Source organism: Pezoporus wallicus, unplaced genomic scaffold, assembly GCF_028554395.1.
Source record: "Pezoporus wallicus isolate ANWC-B61680 ecotype Strahan unplaced genomic scaffold, APGP_CSIRO_Pwel_v1 contig_4492, whole genome shotgun sequence".
In the NCBI taxonomy this organism is placed as follows: Eukaryota; Metazoa; Chordata; class Aves; order Psittaciformes; family Psittacidae; genus Pezoporus; species Pezoporus wallicus.
Genome location: NW_026636196.1, coordinates 39842 through 59903, shown reverse-complemented (window position 1 = coordinate 59903; position 20062 = coordinate 39842). Strand labels below are relative to the sequence as shown.

The 20062-nt window shown below is 44.5% G+C and overlaps 1 protein-coding gene across 8 annotated transcripts in view; it reads right to left on the bottom strand.

Moving 5' to 3' along the window:
• LOC130593773 (chromodomain-helicase-DNA-binding protein 1-like) overlaps positions 1–20062 on the bottom strand; it is a 72278-nt gene that overhangs the window by 31480 nt on the left and 20736 nt on the right. For 7 of the 8 annotated variants that reach the window (XR_008970870.1, XM_057399142.1, XM_057399148.1 and 4 more), the window contains exons 3-5: positions 5235–5442; positions 1600–1698; positions 394–461 (exon numbers count right to left, since the gene is read on the bottom strand). Coding sequence is in view for 7 of the 8 variants with exons in the window: in XM_057399142.1 (XP_057255125.1) it covers positions 394–461; positions 1600–1698; positions 5235–5442 (375 nt within the window). In the remaining variant the exon portion in view is untranslated. The remainder of the gene's footprint in view (positions 1–393; positions 462–1599; positions 1699–5234; positions 5443–20062) is intronic. The other variant, XM_057399149.1, reaches the window with a different exon arrangement.

Sequence of the window (20062 nt, the reverse complement as noted above, 5' to 3'; positions counted from 1 at the left end):
GATGATTCAATTAACTGAAGAAGAAAAAAGAGAGAATGATTGAATTCCTATACACCGTTCATAAAAAAAAACAAACAAACCCAAACCCCAAACCAAACACAAACAACCCACACACACAGAGGTGACTGCAAATGAGAAGCTATGACCTTTTTCACAAACTTTTTAATCTACAGCTTAAAACCATCTCAAGTTCAACTTTATTACAATTTACTTAATTTTTTGATTTATTGAATAGCCAAAACAGTTTATTACTGTCAAACCTGTAATAATTTGATGGCGGGGTGGGGTGGGGGGGTGGTGCCTCTAAAGTGTTTAAAAATTTGCCATGAACTATGGGATTCCGACTTATGTTGCCATAACAAAAAATTATATTATTCATGAAAAACATCTTACTCTCTATGGTTTTTCTTCTTGGTTTCACTGGAAGAGTCATCTGCAGAATCTTCACTGCTCGATGAAACCTGCGGAATGAAGAAGAACAATGAAGTATTTTTACTATTAAAAAGATAATTCAGCTCCCACTTTCAAACTGAAATCTTATTCTTCGTGTCTTATCCTCTTCATCCCCCTCAGTGTACCCATTGACATTGAATAAGATCAGGATTGCTGTTGAGTTTGTATTTCTCCATCTAAGAATATACCGTATAAGAACTCTAGAAAACACTACAAAAAAAAAACCTGTCTTAAAATATAATAATTGTGCCTACATATAGTCATAGTTTATACTGCTGCAAGTCAATAAATCAAGATGAAGTTCCTATCAAAAGCCTAATAAAATCTCCTGCTCTCTCACTTTTCATATCCTCTCATAAACATCACTAAGAAAATTCTGAGAATAGCATGTATGTTTCTTCTCTCACCCCTCCCCCCCCCCAAAAAAAAGCACCATAAATTGACGAACCCTCTTAAAATTATTTTCCTAAAACCAATCTCATAGAGATTAATGTTGGATCATTTTTATGCTGAAAAATAGTCTTCAGGAAAAGAGTACTTAGCAACAGCTATTAATATTTTAACTATATATGATTAAGTTCTTTGTCCTTTAAAGATATTTCTACTGCACAAAGTCAACTTTTGCTTAGCCCATGATTTAGGTTTTAAAAATCTCTAAAATGGAAGTATGGTTCTTAAAATGCAAGCATTCGTTTATAACTGTTATAAAAATCTATCTTTCAACTCCATATAGTGCTTTTGAAAACTGCAGCAGCTACCTTTATATAGTGACAATAGTGGAAAAGTCTTTTAGCATTTTTAACTGTCTTTATGCATCTCAGAAGGCAGAAATGCAATGAAAGTCAATACTACATGACTTGAAAACTTTGTCCATACATCACAGAACACCTAGCTAAGAATATTAATCTATACTGCTATCATTTTGGCACAAATCACCTGAAAACATGCAACTAAATTCCCCCCCCCCCCCGGTTCCTCATAAACTTGTCAGTTACATAAATATTACTTTTATAGACTAAACCTAGACTTTTTAAACATGCATACACCTAAGAGAACAGAACTTAGCTCTACATAATTTTATTCTAACACATGGGGTACTGAGACATGCATGTTTACTTTTTATTTACTAACTTAGATGTTATTCACCTCTTCTGAACCACTGCCTGATGAGGCTGCCTTCTGATGTTGCTTCTTGAGCCCTGCTGATCTCTGCACAGCAAGTATACTTGGACTGGACTTCCAAACCTGAATCGGAATTCAGACACAAGAGTCATTTAAACATACTGAAACTTTAAAGTTTACCACATTCTTACTTTGCTTAAGATGAGCAGCATCCCTATTAAGATGAATCTCATTTTTATTAATATTAAAAAACTCACTATAAAATACTGCATGATGATAGTATTTTAAATTAGTGATGCTTCTGCAGAAAGGACTGTTATATAAGAATTGCTGGCACAATTTTTACAGTAAGTATAATAATCATTGTGCAGGCTTCTATATTATTAACATAACTTTTTAAAGGAAATTTTTTAAAATAATCTAGATAATTTCTTTCAGGCCACTTATCTGATATATTTTTGCTTCATATGGGAATACTGAATTACATAGAATCATAGAATCAAGTTGGAAGGGACCGAAAAGGATCGAGTTTATTTCCCTGCTCCTTGCAGGACTACCTAAGCCATTATGACTAAGAGTGTTATCCAGGCACTTATTGAACTCTGACAGGCTTGGTGCCATGACCACTTCCCTGAGGAGCCTGTTCTAGTGACTGAGCACTCTCTCAGTGAAGAACCTTGTCCTAATGCCCAATCTGAACTTCTCCTGACACGATTTCAGTCAATTTTCTCATGCCCTATCACTGGTCACCAGAAAGAAGAGATCAGCACTTCCCCTTCCACTGCCCCTCTTGAGGAAGTTGTAGACTGTGATGAGGTCACCCTTCAGCTGCCTCTTCTCCAAGCTGAACAAACCAAGTGACCTCAGCCACTCCTTGCAAATCTTGCCCTCAAGACCTTTCACCATCTTGGTTGCCCTCCTCTGGACACATTCTAATAGTTTGATGTCCTTCTTATACTGAGATGCCCAAAACTTCACACAGTACTTGAGGTGGGACCACACCAGTGCGATGTAGAGTGGAGCACTCACCTCCCTCAGCTGTGTTTGATGCACCCCAGGACATGGCTGGCCCGTTTGGCTGCCAGAGCACACTGTTGACTCATGTTCAACTTGCCATCAACCCAAAGCCCTAGATCTCTTTCCAGGAGGCTTCTCTCCAGCCTCTAGTCCCCCAACTTGTACATATAGCCAGTATTACCTCATCCTAGGTACAGAATCTGGCACTTATTCTTGCTAAATTTCATACAGCTGGTGATTGCCCAGCTCTCTAATCTATCCAAATCTCTCTGTAAGGCCTCTCTGCCCTTGAGGGATTCCACAGCTCTTCCTAGTTTAGTGTCATCAGCAACCTTAATGTACATATGATTCCTGTGTCCAGAACATTTATAAAAGCATTGAAGAGCACTGGCCCTAAAACTGAGCCCTGGGGAACCCTACTGGTAACTGGCTGCCACAGTATCCCTCATTAGGTTTCTCTCCTCCCTCCTCAGGCCTATCAAGGTCCTGCTGAATGGCAGCACAGGTTTCAGGTGTATCAGCCACACCCCCCAGCTTTGTATCATCAGCAAACTTGCTCAGGGTAGACTCCAGCCCTTCATCTTTGTTGTCATTGATATGCAAGTTGAATAAGACTGAACCCAGTACTGATCCCTGGGGAAGACCACTGACTACAGGCCTCCAACTGGATGCTACTCCGCTGATCATGTCTCTCTGAACTCTGCCATTCAGTCAGTTTTTGATCCACCTCTCTATCCATTCATCTAACCCACATTTCCTAAGCTTACCTATGAGGAGGTTATGGAAGACAGTGCCAAAAGCCTTGCTGAAGTCAAGGAAGATAACAACCACTGCTCTCACCTCATTTACCCATCTTGACATGTCATCATAGAAGGCTATTAGATTGGTCAAGCATGATTTCCCTTGGTGAATACATGCTGACTACTCCTGATGACCTGCTTTTCTTCTACATGTGTGGTAATGACCTCCGGAATGACCTGTCCCATCACCTTTCCAGGGATGGAGGTGAGGCTGAGTAGCAGTAGTTTCCCAGGTTCTCCTTCTTGCCGTTTTTGAAAATGGGAGTAACATTTGCCTTCCTGCAGTCATCGGGCACCTCTCTCATTCTCCATGCTTTTTCAAAGATGATGGAGAGTGTCAGAGCAACATCTCCCAGCTCCCTCAGTACCCATGGGTGCAACCCATCAGGGCCCATGGATCTATTAAGTCTGGTGTTAAGTCTGTCTAGGCTATCCCTAACCCAAACCTTTATGACCAGGCTGAAGACTTCCTTTCTCCAGCCTTCATCTCTAACCTCCCAGGTCTGGGACTCCTGAGAGCCATTCTTAGTGGTAAAGACTGAGGCAAAGAAGGCATTCAATAATTCCACCTTCTCTGTGTCTTCTGTTACCAGGACACCCATCTGATTCAGCAGCAGCCCCATATTTTCCCTTATCTTCCTTTTGCTGCTGATAGAAGCATAGAATCATAGAATAGCTAGGGTTGGAAAGTACCTTAAGATCACCTAGTTCCACCCCCCCTGCCATGGGCAGGGACACCTCGCACTAAACCAATATGGTTTATGGTGGCTCCATCCAACCCGGACTTGAACACTGTCAGGGATGGAGCATTCACAACTTCCTTGGGCAAACCATTCCAGTCCTTCACCAGCCTCACAGTAAAGACCTTCTTCCTTACATTTGACCTGAACTTCCCCTGTTTAAGTTTGAACCCGTTACCCTGTGTCCTATCACTACAGTCCCTAATGAAGAGTCCCTCCCCAGCAGTGTTACAGGCCCCCTTCAGATACTGGAAGGCTGCCATGAGGTCTTCATGCAGCCTTCTCCAGGCTGAACAGCCTCAACTTTCTCAGTCTGTCCTCATACAGGAGGTGCTCCAGTCCCCTGATCATCCTTGTGGCCCTCCTCTGGACTTGTTCCAACAGTTCCATGTCCTTCTTATGTTGAGGACACCAGAACTGTACACAGAACTCTAAGCTAGGTCTCACAAGAGCAGAGTAGAGGGGCAGGATCACCTCCTTCGACCTGCTGGTCACACTCCTTTTGATGCAGCCCAGAATACGGCTGGCTTTCTGGGCTGCGAGCGCACACTGCCAGCTCGTGCTAAGCTTCTCATTGACCAACCCCCCCAAATCTTTCTCCGCAGGGCTGCTCTGAATCTCTTCTCCGCCCAACCTGTAGCTGTGTCTCCTCTCCTCTCCTCTCCTCTCCTCTCCTCTCCTTGTAGAAGCTCTTCTGCTCTTCCTGTTGTCCTTGATGTCCTTTGCCAGGCTCAAATCTAAGTGGGCTTTGGCCTTCCTTGTCTCATCCCTGCATACCCTGACCGCTGTTCCTATAGTCCTACTTGGCCTGTCACAACATTATGTGTGACTTTGTCTTCAAAAATATGCAATAAGTTAACAGGTGCTTCTGTGTGATACAATTTAGGCAATTATCTAACTGTAGGTGTTTAAAGAGATGAGAATTTAAGAGCCCATTGTTTGTTATGAAAGCTAAGCATGTGCATTCACTAACCTGATCAAGTTAAAATTCTAAGGAAATATTGTAGCGGTTTTGTTTGTTTAAATTAAAAATGCTCTTGTAATTACTCTGCACAGAATGTGGTTTTCCCTACAAAGAGTTAATTTATATGCTTTGTTTTACCTCAGATCCATCAGCTTTTGGTAGTGGTTTAGCTTGAACTTGTTTCTTCTCTCTAGATGTGTCAGACTTTGATTCTGATTGACTGCCTGACTCTGAACCAGATTCAGAGTCACTGCTACCTGACTGACTGCTACTTCCATCACTACTGCTTCCAGAGCTTGAACCAGATCCCGAAGCTGATGCTGACCCAGAATCATCATCTGTTTGGCTGCAATTAGAAGTTAACATGAGTATCACAATATCTAATTAAATAGGATTTTTTTTAAAACACATTAAAAATACTTTAGCTTCACCTATAAATCAACTGTTAGGTTAGCCCAGACACATGGATAGCATACAAGTGAATGCACTGGATTAAACAAATCAGGAATGAAAATTCAGTGCTTAATCAGATACTTTTCATTAAACCTTAAAAGGAGAGAGAGGAGAAAGAAGGGAAAACATTAATCATTAATGCAGATAAGTTAAACAAGGGTATTTCTCACCCACCCAAACTGTTACTTAGCTCCATCAAACCCCACGTATTTTTGTGTATACACACAGAATTGTTTTAAGTACTTTTAGATTACCCCCTCTCCCAGTTGTTTTTGGATAATTTTTTTCTTGAGCATGCATTTTTTCAAAGCAAATATAAACTCTGTTTTGTTTCCCTAGGCTTACTTCTTTCATACAAAGAGGGGGAAAAAGTATCTTTATGAAAGTACTTGCAAACTACGTTTCATGTGGTGATTTGGACCAACTATATACAAAATGCCACCAAATACTTGATTAAATAAAGTGTTTACAAAAGTAACTGGAAAACCAGAAGTATGATGTCACACATAATATAAATTCATACAATTTTATACTGTTAAAATAAAGCAATAAATTCCCCACACAGACAAACCATGAATTTGTCACAGATTATATGACATGTGCCAAATCATGACCAGTGACCTTAGCATATTGTCCTGGGTTCAGCAGTAGCAGTCATGTTTTTTCCTTTGTGTTAACTGGTGCAGTGCTGTGTTTTGACTTCTAGTTTTGAGAACAGCGTTGGTGAAGCCGATGTTGTCGGTTGTTGCTAAGTGATGTTTACCCTGACCAAGGACTCTGTGAGGCTCATGCTCTTCCAGGCAAGAGGGGAGGCTGTGAGGAAGCAGAGGCGGGGCGCCTGACCCGGGCTAGCCGGGGAGGTATTCCATACCACAGCACGTCATGCCCGGGGTGGGGGGTAACTGGGAGTTACCCGGAAGGACAGGAGCTTCCGGGTGGGACTCGTTTTCTTGGCCGGTGGTATCGTATTCTCTTCCCTTGTTATTTTCCCTTATCATTGTTTTAGCTGATAGTAGCGGTGGTGATTTGTTGCTGGACTGTTCTTGTCTCAACCCGTAGGAGTTGCACTCTCTCGATCCTCCTCCCCGTTCCTCCGGGAGCGGGGAAGGGGAGAGCCCCGGTGCAGGGAGGGGGGGGAGACGAACACGGACCTCGATTGTTGTCAGCTCGGCACCACTCACTGGGAGTGAGTGAACAAGTTACCTGACTGGGTTTAAACCACGACACATATTCTTGAGCCAGTGGATTATTCCACCTATATATTCATTTCACACTAGATTTAACATATCTAAGTAGAATAATATACAAAGTTAAACATGTATTTCATGACTATTCAAAAACATCAAAACATTTGGTTTTCTAAAACAGTTTTACAAAGGAACTGAGTGAAAACTTGTCGTGGTTTAAGCCCAGCCAGCAACCCAGGTCCACGCAGCCACTCGCTCACTCCCCCAACTTCCTTGTCCCCCTGCTCCTGGAGGGATGGGGGGGGGAGAATCGAAAGAATGTAACTCCCACGGGTTGAGATAAGAACAGTCCAGTAACTAAGGTATAACACAAAACCACTACTGCTGCCACCAATAATAACAACGATAAGGGAAATAACAAGGGGAGAGAATACAACCACTCACTGCCTGCCGACAGATCCCCAGCCCGACCCAAGCAGTGGTCTACCCCTTCCAGGTAACTGCCCCCACTTCTACATCCTGGGCATGACGTGCTGTGGTATGGAATACCTCTTTGGCTAGCTTGGGTCAGGTGTCCTGTCTCTGCTTCCTTCCGGCTTCCCCTCCTCCCTGGCAGAGCATGAGACTCAGAAAGTCCTTGGTCAAAGTAAACATTACTGAGCAACAACTAAAAACATTGGTGTTATCAGCGCTGTTCCCAGGCTGAAAGTCAAAGACACAGCACTGCACCAGCTACTAAGAAGGAGAAAAATGACTGCTACTGCTGAACCCAGGACAAAACTTCAATCAAATTCCTCATTAGGTTAAAAACTACCAGATATTGTGATGGAAAACATTGGAGTTATCACACAAGCAAAATAATTTTAAATTATGTACACTTGGGATGTAAGCATTTAAAAAAGAAACAAACCCCCAGTAAAGATAATACCAAAATCCCAAACAATAAAACCCCAAACTCTAATATCGAAGTCTAAGCCTATCACTGCCAGCACAATTCATCTGACTGTCAACCAGCAAGGGGTGGGGGGAAGGGTGGTGGTAGTATGGTGATCATCTCCTGCACTAGAACACACTTAACTGACAAATTTAAAGCCAAAACCCAAACCCAATACTTTCCCTCTTGCTAACACCAGTTAAATTGTATTAGTGAGGGGAAAAAAGATGAATGAAGCAATTCACAAACTAATTCCTCAATCAACCATCTGCATCTGTTAACTTTGAATAAAAGAAACAAACCATGAAAAAGCTTCATTATTTTGTAGTGGGGGATATGAAGAAATACAACTAACTGCTGGTTTTAATTACACTTGCTGAGGATAAAACTGGGAGGCAACAAGGCTACTTCCAAACTTCCCGTTCTTGTCATCAAGGGCCTACTTCAGGTGTATGAAGTTGCTAAGCCACTGTCCATCATTTCTGAAAAGTTATGGCAGTCAGGTGAAATTCCCAACAACTAGAAAAAGGGAAATATATCTCCCTTTTTTAAAAAGGGGAAAGTGGAAGACCCAGGGAGCTACAGACCGGTCAGCCTCACCTCTGTGCCTGGCAAGATCATGCAGCAGATTGTCCTGGAAGCCATGCTAAGGCACATGGAAAACAACGAGGTGCTTGGTGACAGCCAACATGGTTTCACTAAGGGAAAATCATGCCTGACCAATTTGTTTGCCTCCTACGACGGGCCTACAGAACTGATGGATAGAGGCAGAGCAGCTGATGTCATCTACCTGGACTTGCACAAAGCGCTTGATGCTGTACCGCATGACATCCTTGACTGTAAAATGGATTTGATGGATGGACCGCCCAGTAGATAGAGAATTAGAATCATAGAATAGTTAGGGTTGGAAAGGACCTTAAGATCATCAAGTTCCAACCCCCCTGACATGGGCAGGGACACCTCACACTAAACCATATCACCCAAGGCCTTGTCCAACCAGGCCTTGAACACTGCCAGGGATGGAGCATTCACAACCTCCCTGGGCAACCCATTCCAGTGCCTCACCACCCTAACAGGAAAGAATTTCCTCCTTATATCCAATCTAAACTTCCCCTGTTTAAGTTTTAACCCATTACCCCTTGTCCTATTACTACAGTCCCTAATAAACAGTCCCTCCTCAGGATCCCTATAGGCCCCCTTCAGATGATGGAAGGCTGCTATGAGGTATCCACACAGCCTTCTCTTCTCCAGGCTGAACAGCCCCAGATTTCTCAGCCTATCTTCATACGGGAGGTGCTCCAGTCCCCTGATCATCCTCGTGGGCCTTCTCTGGACTTGTTCCAACAGTTCCATGTCCTTTTTATATTGAGGACACCAGAACTGCATACAATGCTCCAGGTGAGGTCTCACAAGAACAGAGGCTGGATGGCCATACACAAAGAATTGTGGTCAATGGCGCAATGTCCAAGTGGAGACCAGTGATGAGTGGGGGCACTCAGGGGTCAGTGTTGGGACTGATCCTGTTCCTGTTCTTTGTTGGAGACATGGACAGTGGGATTGAGTGCACCCTAAGCAAATTGTTCAGTTACATCAAGCTATGCATTGTGGTCAACACGGTGAAGGGAAGGGATGACATCTAGAGGAACCCTGACAGGCTTGAGAGATGGGCCAATGCAAACCTCATGAAGTTCAACAAAGCCAAGTACAAGGTCCTACACCTGGGTCGGAGCAATCCCAGCAACAGCTGCGGGTTGGGCATAGACCTGATTCAGAGCAGTCCTGTGGAAGACTTGGGGATGTTGGTCAATGAGAAAATGAACGTGAGCCAGCAGTGTGCGCTCGCAGCCCAGAAAGCCAACTGTATCCTGGGCTGCATCAAAAAAAGCATGAACAGCAAGTTGAACGAGGTGATCCTGCCCCTCTACTCTGCTCTCGTGAGACCTCACTTGGAGTACTGTGTACGGTTCTGGTGTCCCCAACATAAGAAGGAAATGGAACTGTTGGAACAAGTCCAGAGGAGGGCCACGAGGATGATCAGGGGACTGGAGCACCTCCCGTATGAAGACGGTCTGATAGAATTTGAGCTGTTCAGCCTGGAGAAGGCTGCATGGAGACCTCATAGGAGCCTTCCAATATCTGAAGGGGGCCTACAATGATGCCAGAGAGGGACACTTCATTAGGGACTGTAGTGATAGGACAAGGGGTAATGGCTTCAAATGTAAACAGGGGAGATATATAGGTTAGATATAAGGAAGAAGTTCTTTACTGTTAGGGCGGTGACACACTGGAACAGGTTGCCCAAGGAAGCTGAGAAAGCTCCATCCCTGGCGATGTTCAAGGCCAGGTTGGACAGTGCCTTGGGCGACACGGTTTAGTGTGAGGTGTCCCTGACCATGGAAGGTGGGTTGGAAGTAGATGATCTTAAGGTCCTTTCCAACCCTAACCTTTCTATGATTCGATGATGCTATAACACTAACATGTTATCTTGACTTGAAAAATAAAAGCAAGGCACCCACTGCAGAATATGACTGGAGTTCATTTACCAGAATTTGAGGGCAACATCCACCGCTATTCACCAAAAATATTTTAAATACAGTAGTAATATTGTACACAACTGTTACCTTACCTTTAGCATTAGATCAATTAGAGCATTATAAAACAATAGCATTTTTCAGCATAGCACAGGACCATAGGTAAATGTCACAGGGACTGTGAAAGACGGTACATGAAAAAAAGAAAATTACGCAAGAAACCTTGAAACACAAGTAAAAACCCGCGAGACAAATCCTTGTGACAAAATGACACCAAAAATGATTAAATCCTACGTTTAGATTAATAAAAACTCATAAGATTCATAGTTGTTGGGAAACTTTATCAGTTTAACGTATGCCAGCACATGGAGTAAGTGGCAAGTTCAAAACCAAAAGGACTGTGAGATAGAAAGAAAAAGTCTAATAGATGCTTCAAATATTTACTCTGGAGCTAGTTGTAAGGAATTCAACTAAATCTAATTTTTTTTTAGTATAATTTTTATGAAAATCAGCTAGCTAGAATCTAAGTTCTCCATTAAGTAACACCAATCTCTAAACAGGCATGGATCATTGTCATGGTTTAAACCCAGTCAGGCAACTCGTTCACTCACTCCCCCCTTTCTTTCCCTCCCCCTACTCCCAGAGGGATGGAGAAGAGAATTGAAAAGAATGCAACTCCCACGGGTTGAGATAAGAACAGTTTAGTAACTAAGGTATAACACAAACCACTACTGCTAACACCAATAATAACAATGATAAAGGAAATAACAAGGGAAGAGAATACAACACCTCACCACCAGCCAACCGATAACTCGTCCCCCCCAGCCCGACCAAGCTCTGACCGATACCTCCTCCAACCCCCCAGTCCCAGCCCTTCCGGGTAACTCTGTTACATCCCGGGCATGACGTGCTGTGGTATGGAATACCTCTTTGGTCAGTTTGGGTCAGGTGTCCTGTCTCTGCTTCCTCCTGGCTTCCCCTCCTCCCTGGCAGAGCATGAGGCTCATAAAGTCCTTGGCCAGACCAAAACATCAGGCCGAAAGTCAAAACACAGCACTGCACCAGCTACCAAGAAGGAGAAAAAAGACTGCGACTGCTGAACCCAGGACATTATCCACCCCTTATTCCATACCATTCACGTCATGCTCAGATCCCACATTTTCAATATACCATCACTCTTATCTTAGTGCATGGACCAGTTCCTATAAAGCTGCCGAGGCCATCTGGTCCATGATACCAGGCTCCATCTCTTGTAACGGTCTTTCAGAGCAGGAGAGACTGTGTGCAGTGTTCGCACTCGTGAATAATCTTGGCAATAGCGTCCATTGCTAAGTCCACCCCTCGATCATGAGTCCATCTCTATGTTGCATTTCTGCCCTGATGGCCTGAAGTGTCATGGGCCCACCAGGCTCAAAATAATTCACTGTCCGCTTCACCAGTTTCTGAAGCATGTTGCTGGGGGCTCTATACAGCTGCCTTCCATCTCTGAGGTTTCCAAAGCACTGGAGGGGCCCAGTGGACTAGATACTTGCCCATACTGTCCCACACACCCTGCCACTCATGACTGTCCAGCTTTGGGGAAAATCTCCTGGTCCTCCTATATCCTCGTCTAACCCCAGCCAAGACCCAAACCAGACTCTGCTTAACTTTTGAGATCAGACAAAATGGTCATGGGGCACAACCTATGTTTCCAGCCATCCAGCTTTTGCTTCCACCACTGTAAGCACATGGCGCTTGCTTTGGCAGGTTTGTGGGAGCGTGATATAGTCAATCTGCCAGGACTCCCCGTGTTTCACAACCAGGTTCTGCACCCAGGCAGCGATATCTTGCCACAATGCGGCAGCCCAGTGGGTTTACCTCTGTGTTGCCAGTTACTATGCTTCCATTGCTGCAACCACCCCCACAGGGCATTTGCCACCATCCATGAGTCAGATAATGTACTGGACATTTTTCTCATTCTGCAAAGTATAAAGCCACCTGGATAACTTTCATTTCTGCGATCTGACTCAATTCACCTTCTCCTTCAGCAGTTTCTGCAACTCATATAGCAGGACCCATCAGTAAACAAGGCATATTGCTTATCCCTTTCTGACAGTTTATTATATGGTGGGGCCTCTTCAGCATGCATCACCTCCTCCTCTGGTGACATTCCCAAACTTTGCCCTCTGACCAGTCCATAATTGCTTCCAAAATTCCTGGACAACTGGGATTTTTTATTAGAGCTCATTGTATAATTAGTGCGGCCCACATACTCCATGTAGCATCGGTTGCCTGATGTGTAGAGGTGCAGATCGACCTTGATATGCTTTGTGAGACTTGTGTTCAGCGTGTTAAGGAGGAAGTGATGAAAACTGCTATTTTTGTTGGAGATACAGACGCTATGCTGCAGGCTCCACTATCAGTTCCAATTCAGACAGGATTATTAGGATTGTGCCGCCAGCATATAAAGGCATTATGATGACTTTATTGATAAATGAAGCTGGAAACCCCATAGTACAAATCATAGAAAAAATCCAGCAGTTCGGAGACTTGGGGGAATGGGGCCCCATCCAAAACATGAGAGACAATAACCGGAGGGGTGAGATGAAAGAGAATCGACTCTCCTGGAGAGAGGTGTTTGATGCCTTGCTGGAAAATGGGACGGCTCGAGATAAGATTGATGGGATTTCCACCAATGAAATGTGGAGACTGTGCAAGCAAGGTGGGTTGCATAAATCTGTGAAAAGAGTAAACAATTCAAACTCAGACAAAGTTGTTGACATGACGGATGAAGTAATTCGACCACCTGCTCCCCCCTTTGAGCCTCAACAGGACAGTATACTGGAGGACCCTCCATTGGCGAGTCGACAGTTCCAGGGGATGAAAGGGGATGGGATCAGGACGACGATCTTTATCCGTGGCCAAATGTAAAAGTGTTAAGAAAACTGAGATGAGGGCCAAGCTCCAGCACAAAGATGGGTGAGAACAGATCAACGTCCTCATGTACAACGTCAAATTTATTGGAAAAATAAATCCTGTCAAACAGTTAAGGCCCTCATTGATACTGGAGCAGAGGCCTCTTTATGGTAATCCAAAAAAAAAATTAAAGGGCAAAAGGTTTTGATTACTGGATTAGGTGGCAAACAAATTGAAGCAGTACAGACAAAAACTGAGATGAAAATTGGCTTTCTGCCAAAACAAACTTGTTCAGTGCTGATTGTTCATATCCCTGAATATATAATTGGAATTGACATTTTAAAAGGATTGACTTCAAGCTTACCTGATGGTAAGTATCAGTTCAGAACCAGGACATATATATCAGCTCAGCCACTTCTAGTTCGGCAAGTTAAAATGCCTCTGATTACAAATCCCATCGGCCACCAAGGTAATCACAATGAAACAATACTGCATACCAGGAGGACATGATGAGATTTCAGAGACAATTAAAGACTTATTAGATATGGGAGTGTTAAAACCAACATCCAGAATCATAAAATAGTTAGGGTTGGACCTTAGGATCATCAAGTTCCAACCCCACTGCCATGGGCAGGGACACCTCACACTAAACCATATCACCCAAGGCCTCGTCGAACCGGGCCTTGAACACTGCCAGGGATGGAGCATTCACAACCTCCCTGGGCAACCCATTCCAGTGCCTCACCACCCTAACAGGAAAGAATTTCCTCCTTATATTCAATCTAAACTTCCCCTGTTTAAGTTTTAACCCGCTACCCCTTGTCCTGTCACTACAGTCCCTAATGAAGAGTCTGTCCTGGGTTCAGCAGTAGCAGTCATTTTTCTCCTTCTTGGTAGCTGGTGCAGTGCTGTGTTTTGACTTTTGGCTCGGGAACAGAGCTGACAGCGATGTTTTGGTCTGGCCAAGGACTTTGTGAGCCTCATGCTCTGCCAGGGAGGAGGGGAAGCTGGGAGGAAGCAGAGACAGGACACCTGACCCAAGCTAGCCAAAGAGGTATTCCATACCACAGCACGTCATGCCCGGGATGTAACTGGGAGTTAGCCAGAAGGGCAGGGAGACTGCGGGGTTGGAGGAGGTATCTGTCAGAGCTTGGTCTGGCTGGGGGGGCGAATGATCGGTTGGCTGGTGGTGAGGTGTTGTATTCTCTTCCCTTGTTATTTCCTTTATCAGTATTATCATTGGTGTTAGCAGTAGTGATTTGTGTGATGCTATTTGAGAGAATAATATTATTATGGTTTAGTTGTGCATTTTACAGAAACTACAGATCCTAGCTGTCCTCATATGTCTTATAGTCCCTTTGGGTGATGCCATTACCCCAGGAAGACATCTGTAAAGGACCAACATCTTGCTTGGGCACTGGAGATGGAAGAGCGGCACCAGACCTCGCAGTCAAGATAAATTACACCTGTAATGTGAATGAACCTTGCCTTTGTAGCTAATTCAATATTTTCCCCAGGCATACATCTGTGGACAACCGGTTTGTCAGGAAGATTCTACGGATGACTGTTAATCAAATCGATTAAGATGTAGTAACTATATCTAATGCTCGCACTGTCGCTGTTAAATGCTGTAAACTTTCAAGTGCTTATAATCATTGCGCTAATAGCACTGAAAATGCATACAACTCTAGCAGCCTTCAGTTTGCGTAAGAGTTGATATACTCATTAACAGTATGGAATTGCTGTCTATGGTACCAATCATGAAACACTGTGTTGTGTCTTGATTCCCAGTCCTGACGGAGACAGAAAGGACCGAATGTAATCGATGGGAACCCAGCTGAGAGTTGATTCCCTCTCATGACTGAGAGGCATAATGTATGCTTTTTGTCACAGTACAGAAACATAGAAATATAAAACAGGGTTGGAAAGGGCCTTAAGATCATCTAGTTCCAACCCCCTGCCATGGGCAGGGACACCTCACACTAAACCATATCACCCAAGACTCTGTCCAACCTGGCCTTGAGCACATCCAGGGATGGAGCATTCACAACTTCCCTGGGCAAACCATTCCAGTGCCCCACCAACCTCACAGTAAAGAGCTTCTTCCTTATATCTAACCAAAACTTCCCCTGTTTAAGTTTGAACCCGTTACCCCTTGCCCTATCACTACAGTCCCTAATGAACAGTCCCTCCCCAGCATCCCTATAGGCCCCCTTCAGATACTGGAAGGCTGCTATGAGGTCTCCACGCAGCCTTCTCTTCTCCAGGCCCCAACTTTCTCAGCCTGTCCTCATACGGGAGGTGCTCCAGTCCCCTGATCATCCTCGTGGCCCTCCTCTGGACTTGTTCCAACAGCTCCATGTCCTTCTTATGTTGAGGACACCAGAACTGCAAAAAATACTCCAGGTGAGGTCTCACAAGAGCAGAGTACGGGGGCAGGATCACCTTCTTCGACCTGCTGGTCACGCTCCTTTTGATGCGGCCCAGGATATGGCTGGCTTTCTGTGTTGCGAGTGCACGCTGCCGGCTCATGTTAAGTTTCTCATCGAACAACAAACACTCCAAAGTCCTTCTTCGCAGGGTTGCTCTGAATCTCTTCTTGCCCAACCTTCAACTGTGCCTGGGATTGCTCCGCCCCAGGTGTAGGACCTTGCACTTGGCTTCGTTGAAATTCATGAGGTTGCCATTGGCCCACCTTACGAGCATGTCAAGGTCCTCTGGAAGGCATTCCTTCCCTCCAGTGTTTCAACCGAACCACACAGCTTGGTGTCATCAGCAAACTTGCTGAGGGCACACTCAATCCATGTCACCTGCACTGGATATTGAGTCATTGACCACAATTCCTTGCATACCACCATCCAGACAATTCTTCATCCACCGAGTGGCCCATCCATCAAGTTGATGTCTATCATTATTATATTTTACTTAATTTCAATTGTTAAACTGTTTTTATCTCAACCTGAGGGTTTTACCTTCTTCCAGTTCTCCTTCCCATCCCACCTGGGGGGAGAATGAGCAAGCAGCTGCATGGTACTTGGTACACGGCACCATATTACATGGTCGTGAAACTTCTCCCAGTTGCTTGAAGAATGCTTCATCCTGGTTAGGTGGTCTATAACAGACTCCTACCAGTATATCTGCTTGGTTGGCCTTCCCCCTAATGTTCACCCACAAACATTCAACCTTCTCACTCACATCATCAAGTTGAAGGCAGTCCATGACATACAATGCAACCCCACCACCAATCTTTCCTCACCTGTCCCTTCTGAAGAGCCTGTAGCCATCCACTGAAGCACTCCAGTCTGGCAACTTATGTCATGATTTTCCTGCTGCACAATGTTTTCCTTCTCCTCCTGTTTGTTGCCTATGCTGCAGGCATTGGCATAGATGCCTGGAAGGCAGCATATTTTGCATGAATACTGTTTTCAGTTCGGGACCCCTCACTACAAGAGAGATATTGAGTTGCTTGGAATGGGTCCAGAGAAGGGCAACGAAGTTGGTGAAGGGCCTAGAACACAAGTCTTATGAGGAATGGCTGAGGGAACTAGAATTGTTCAGGCTGGAAAAGAGAAGTCTCAGGAGGACCTTATAGCTCTCTATAGCTACCTGAAAGGAGGATGGAGTGAGGAGGTGGCTGGTCTCTTCTCCTAAGTAACAAGTGATAGGACAAGAGGTAATGGCCTCAAGCTACGCCAGGGAATGTTTAGACTGGAAATTAGGAAAAATTTCTTCACCAAAAGGATGGTCAGGCATTGGAAAAGGCTTCCCAGGGAAGTGGTGGAATCACCATCCCTGGAAGTTTTCAAAGAAATGTATAGATTCTTAGTGACATGGTTTACTGGTGGACATGGCAGTCCTGGGGTAATGGTTGGATTTGATGATCTTAAAGGTCTTTTCCAATCTAGTTGATTCTAAGAATGCATAACTCCCTGTCAGACTAGCTGACAAGCACCTCAGTGTCCTGTCACGGAGAGTCACCCACTTTTAAAGTTTCTCCACCCTAGGTATCATGTAAGAGTCTCAGGCTTTATGTCCATGTCCTGGGTTCAGCAGTAGCAGTCATTTTTCTCCTTCTTAGTAGCTAGTGCAGTACTGTGTTTTCGACTTCAGTCTGGGAACAGCGCTAATAGCACACTGATGTTTTTAGTTCTTGCTAACATTTACTCTGACCAAGGACTTTCTGAGACTCATGCTCTGTCAGGGAGGTGGGGAAGCCAGGAGGAAACGGAGGTAGAACACCTGACCAAACTAACCAAAGGGGTATTCCATACCACAGTACGTCATGCCCAGTATATAAACTGGGGGGAGTTACCTGGAAGGCTCAGACAGATTGCTGCTCGGGTCAGGCTGGGTATCGGTTGGCAGGTGGTGAGCAATTGTATTCTCTCCCCTTGTTATTTCTCTTATTTTTATTACTGGTGGTAGCAGTTTTGTCTTATACCTTAGTTACTGGACTGTACTTATCTCAACCTGTGGGATTTCCATTCTTTTGAGTCTCCTCCCTATCCCTCTGGGAGAAGGGGGACGAAGAAGGGGAGGAGTGAGCGAGCGACTGCTTGGTTCTGAGTTACTGGCTGGGCTTAAACCAAGACAGAGATTTCAATCTACGAGATGTCTGCTGGAGGTACAATTAAGTAGAGAGGAAACAGTAAAGGGCATTCTTGGAGGGTGTGAAAGAGAACATCCTGACCCAGCTGGTGAATGAGCCAACTAGTGGAAATGCCTGGGTAAACCTGCTGTTCACAGACAAAGAAGGACTGCTGGGTGAAGTGATGGTTGGAGGCTATCATGGGCAAAGAGATCGTAAATTACTAAATTTTTGATCCTTGGAGAAGTCAGGGAGAAGGTCAATAAAACCTCCACCTTAGACTTCCAGAGGGCTAACTTTGGCCTCTTCAGGACACTGGTTGGGAGAATACATTGGGATACATTACTGAAGGACAAAGGGGTTCAGGAAGGCTGTACACTCTTGAAGAATGAGGACACAGGAGAAAGCCCCATCTGCCGAAAGCAGACCGATGAGGAAGAAGACCAGCCTGGCTGAACAGGGAGATATTGCTGAAACTGAGGGGAAAAAAAAAAAAGAATCTATCACCTGTGGAAAAAGGGACTGCCAAGCCACGAGTATATGGATGTTGTTACATTAGGCAGGGTGATAATTAGAAATGCAAAGGCACAGCTGGAACTTAATCTGACCACTTCCATAAAAAAATCTTTTAACAAATATATTAGCAATAAAAGGAAGGCCAAGGACAATCTTCACTCTTTACAGGATACTGGAAGAAACCTAGTGACCAAGGTGCACAGTGTACCCTGAGGCCATCAAGGTGTCAAGGGGTTGTCATGGTTAAAGCCGAGCTGGCAACCCAGAACCACACAGCTACTCACTCACTAGCCCCCTTCCTCCCCCTGCTCCCAGAGGGATGGGAAGGAAAACTGAAAGAATGTAACTCCCATGGGTTGAGATAAGAACAGCTCAGTAACTAAGGCATAACACAAAACCACTACAGCTGCCACCAATAATAATAATGATAAGGGAAATAACAAGGGGAGAGAACACAACAGCTCACCACACACCAACCAATACCCCGCCTGACCCGAGCAGTGATCTAGCCCTTCCGGATAACTGCCCCCAGTTTCTATACTGGGCATGACGTGCTGTGGTATAGAATACCTCTTTGGCTAGTTTGGGTCAGGCATCCTGTCTCTGCTTCCTCAGAGCTTACCCACCTCCCTGGCAGAACATGAGACCGACAAAGTCCTTGGTCAGAGTAAACATTACTGAGCAACAACTAAAAACACTGGTGTTATCAGCATTGTTCCCAGGCTGAAAGTCAAAAACCACAGCACTGCACCAGCTACTAAGAAGGAGAAAAATGACTGCTACTGCTGAACCCAGGACAGTATCCACCCCTTATTCCATACCATTCACACCATGCTCACATCTCACATTTTTTAACATATCATCACTTTTGTCTCATATATATATACATATATATATATACACATATATATATATATATATACACACACATACATCCACAGAAACACAAAGAGAAAGACAGATCATTCCTTAGTGCGTGGACAAATCCCTATAAAGGTGCTGAATTCATCCGGTCCATGATGTCAGGCTCCATCTCTTGTAACAGTCTTTCAGAGCAGGAGAGGCTGTGTGCAGTGTTGGATTGTTGCCTGCCGATGATACGGCAGAACCCGCCTGGTTTCATCAAAGTTCATTCTTTGTTGGAATAATGGTCGGAGGGAAGTCAGGGCCAGTCGCTGGTGACCTGAAGACATCTAGTCGGTGGACTATAAAAGTGCTACAGAGCAGGCAACAGCATACAATTGAGTTGGAATAGCTGCGCTGTCTGTTGCTTTGCCATTAGATCCAGAGATTTTTTTTTCCCTTTGAAGGTGCTGGATAGTGTTGAATAGGGCTCTGTAGGCATATGTCAAGCCCCAGCACATTGCCATGATTTGTTCCGCTCTGAAATAACCAAGATGACAACACACCTCATTTAAGTGTTTTACTATTTTTTCTGCATTTTGCACTTGTTCGGTGGGGAAGTTCCAAAGCACCGAAGGGGCCCACTGACCTAGATACTTGCCCATACTATCCCACACACCCTGCCACTCATGACTGTCCAGCCTCGGGGAAAATCTCTTGGTCCTCCTATATCGTCGTCTAACCCTAGACAAGACCCAAACCCGAACCTGCTTAACTTTTGAGTTCAGACGAAATGGTTATGGGCAAGACACACTCTGTATGCATGCCAACATGGTGACCCCCATCACAATCAGCAGGCAGGTCTCAAGGGTACACAAAGGCCATTCAAAACCTTCAGAACTCTCAAATGATGCTGTAAATAATCTGGTGGGGGGCCTGGGAAGGTAAGGGAATGTCTCTTTCACAGTTTGACCACCCAAGGAGGGGAAAAAAGATGTGTAATTCCTAAACACTTCCAT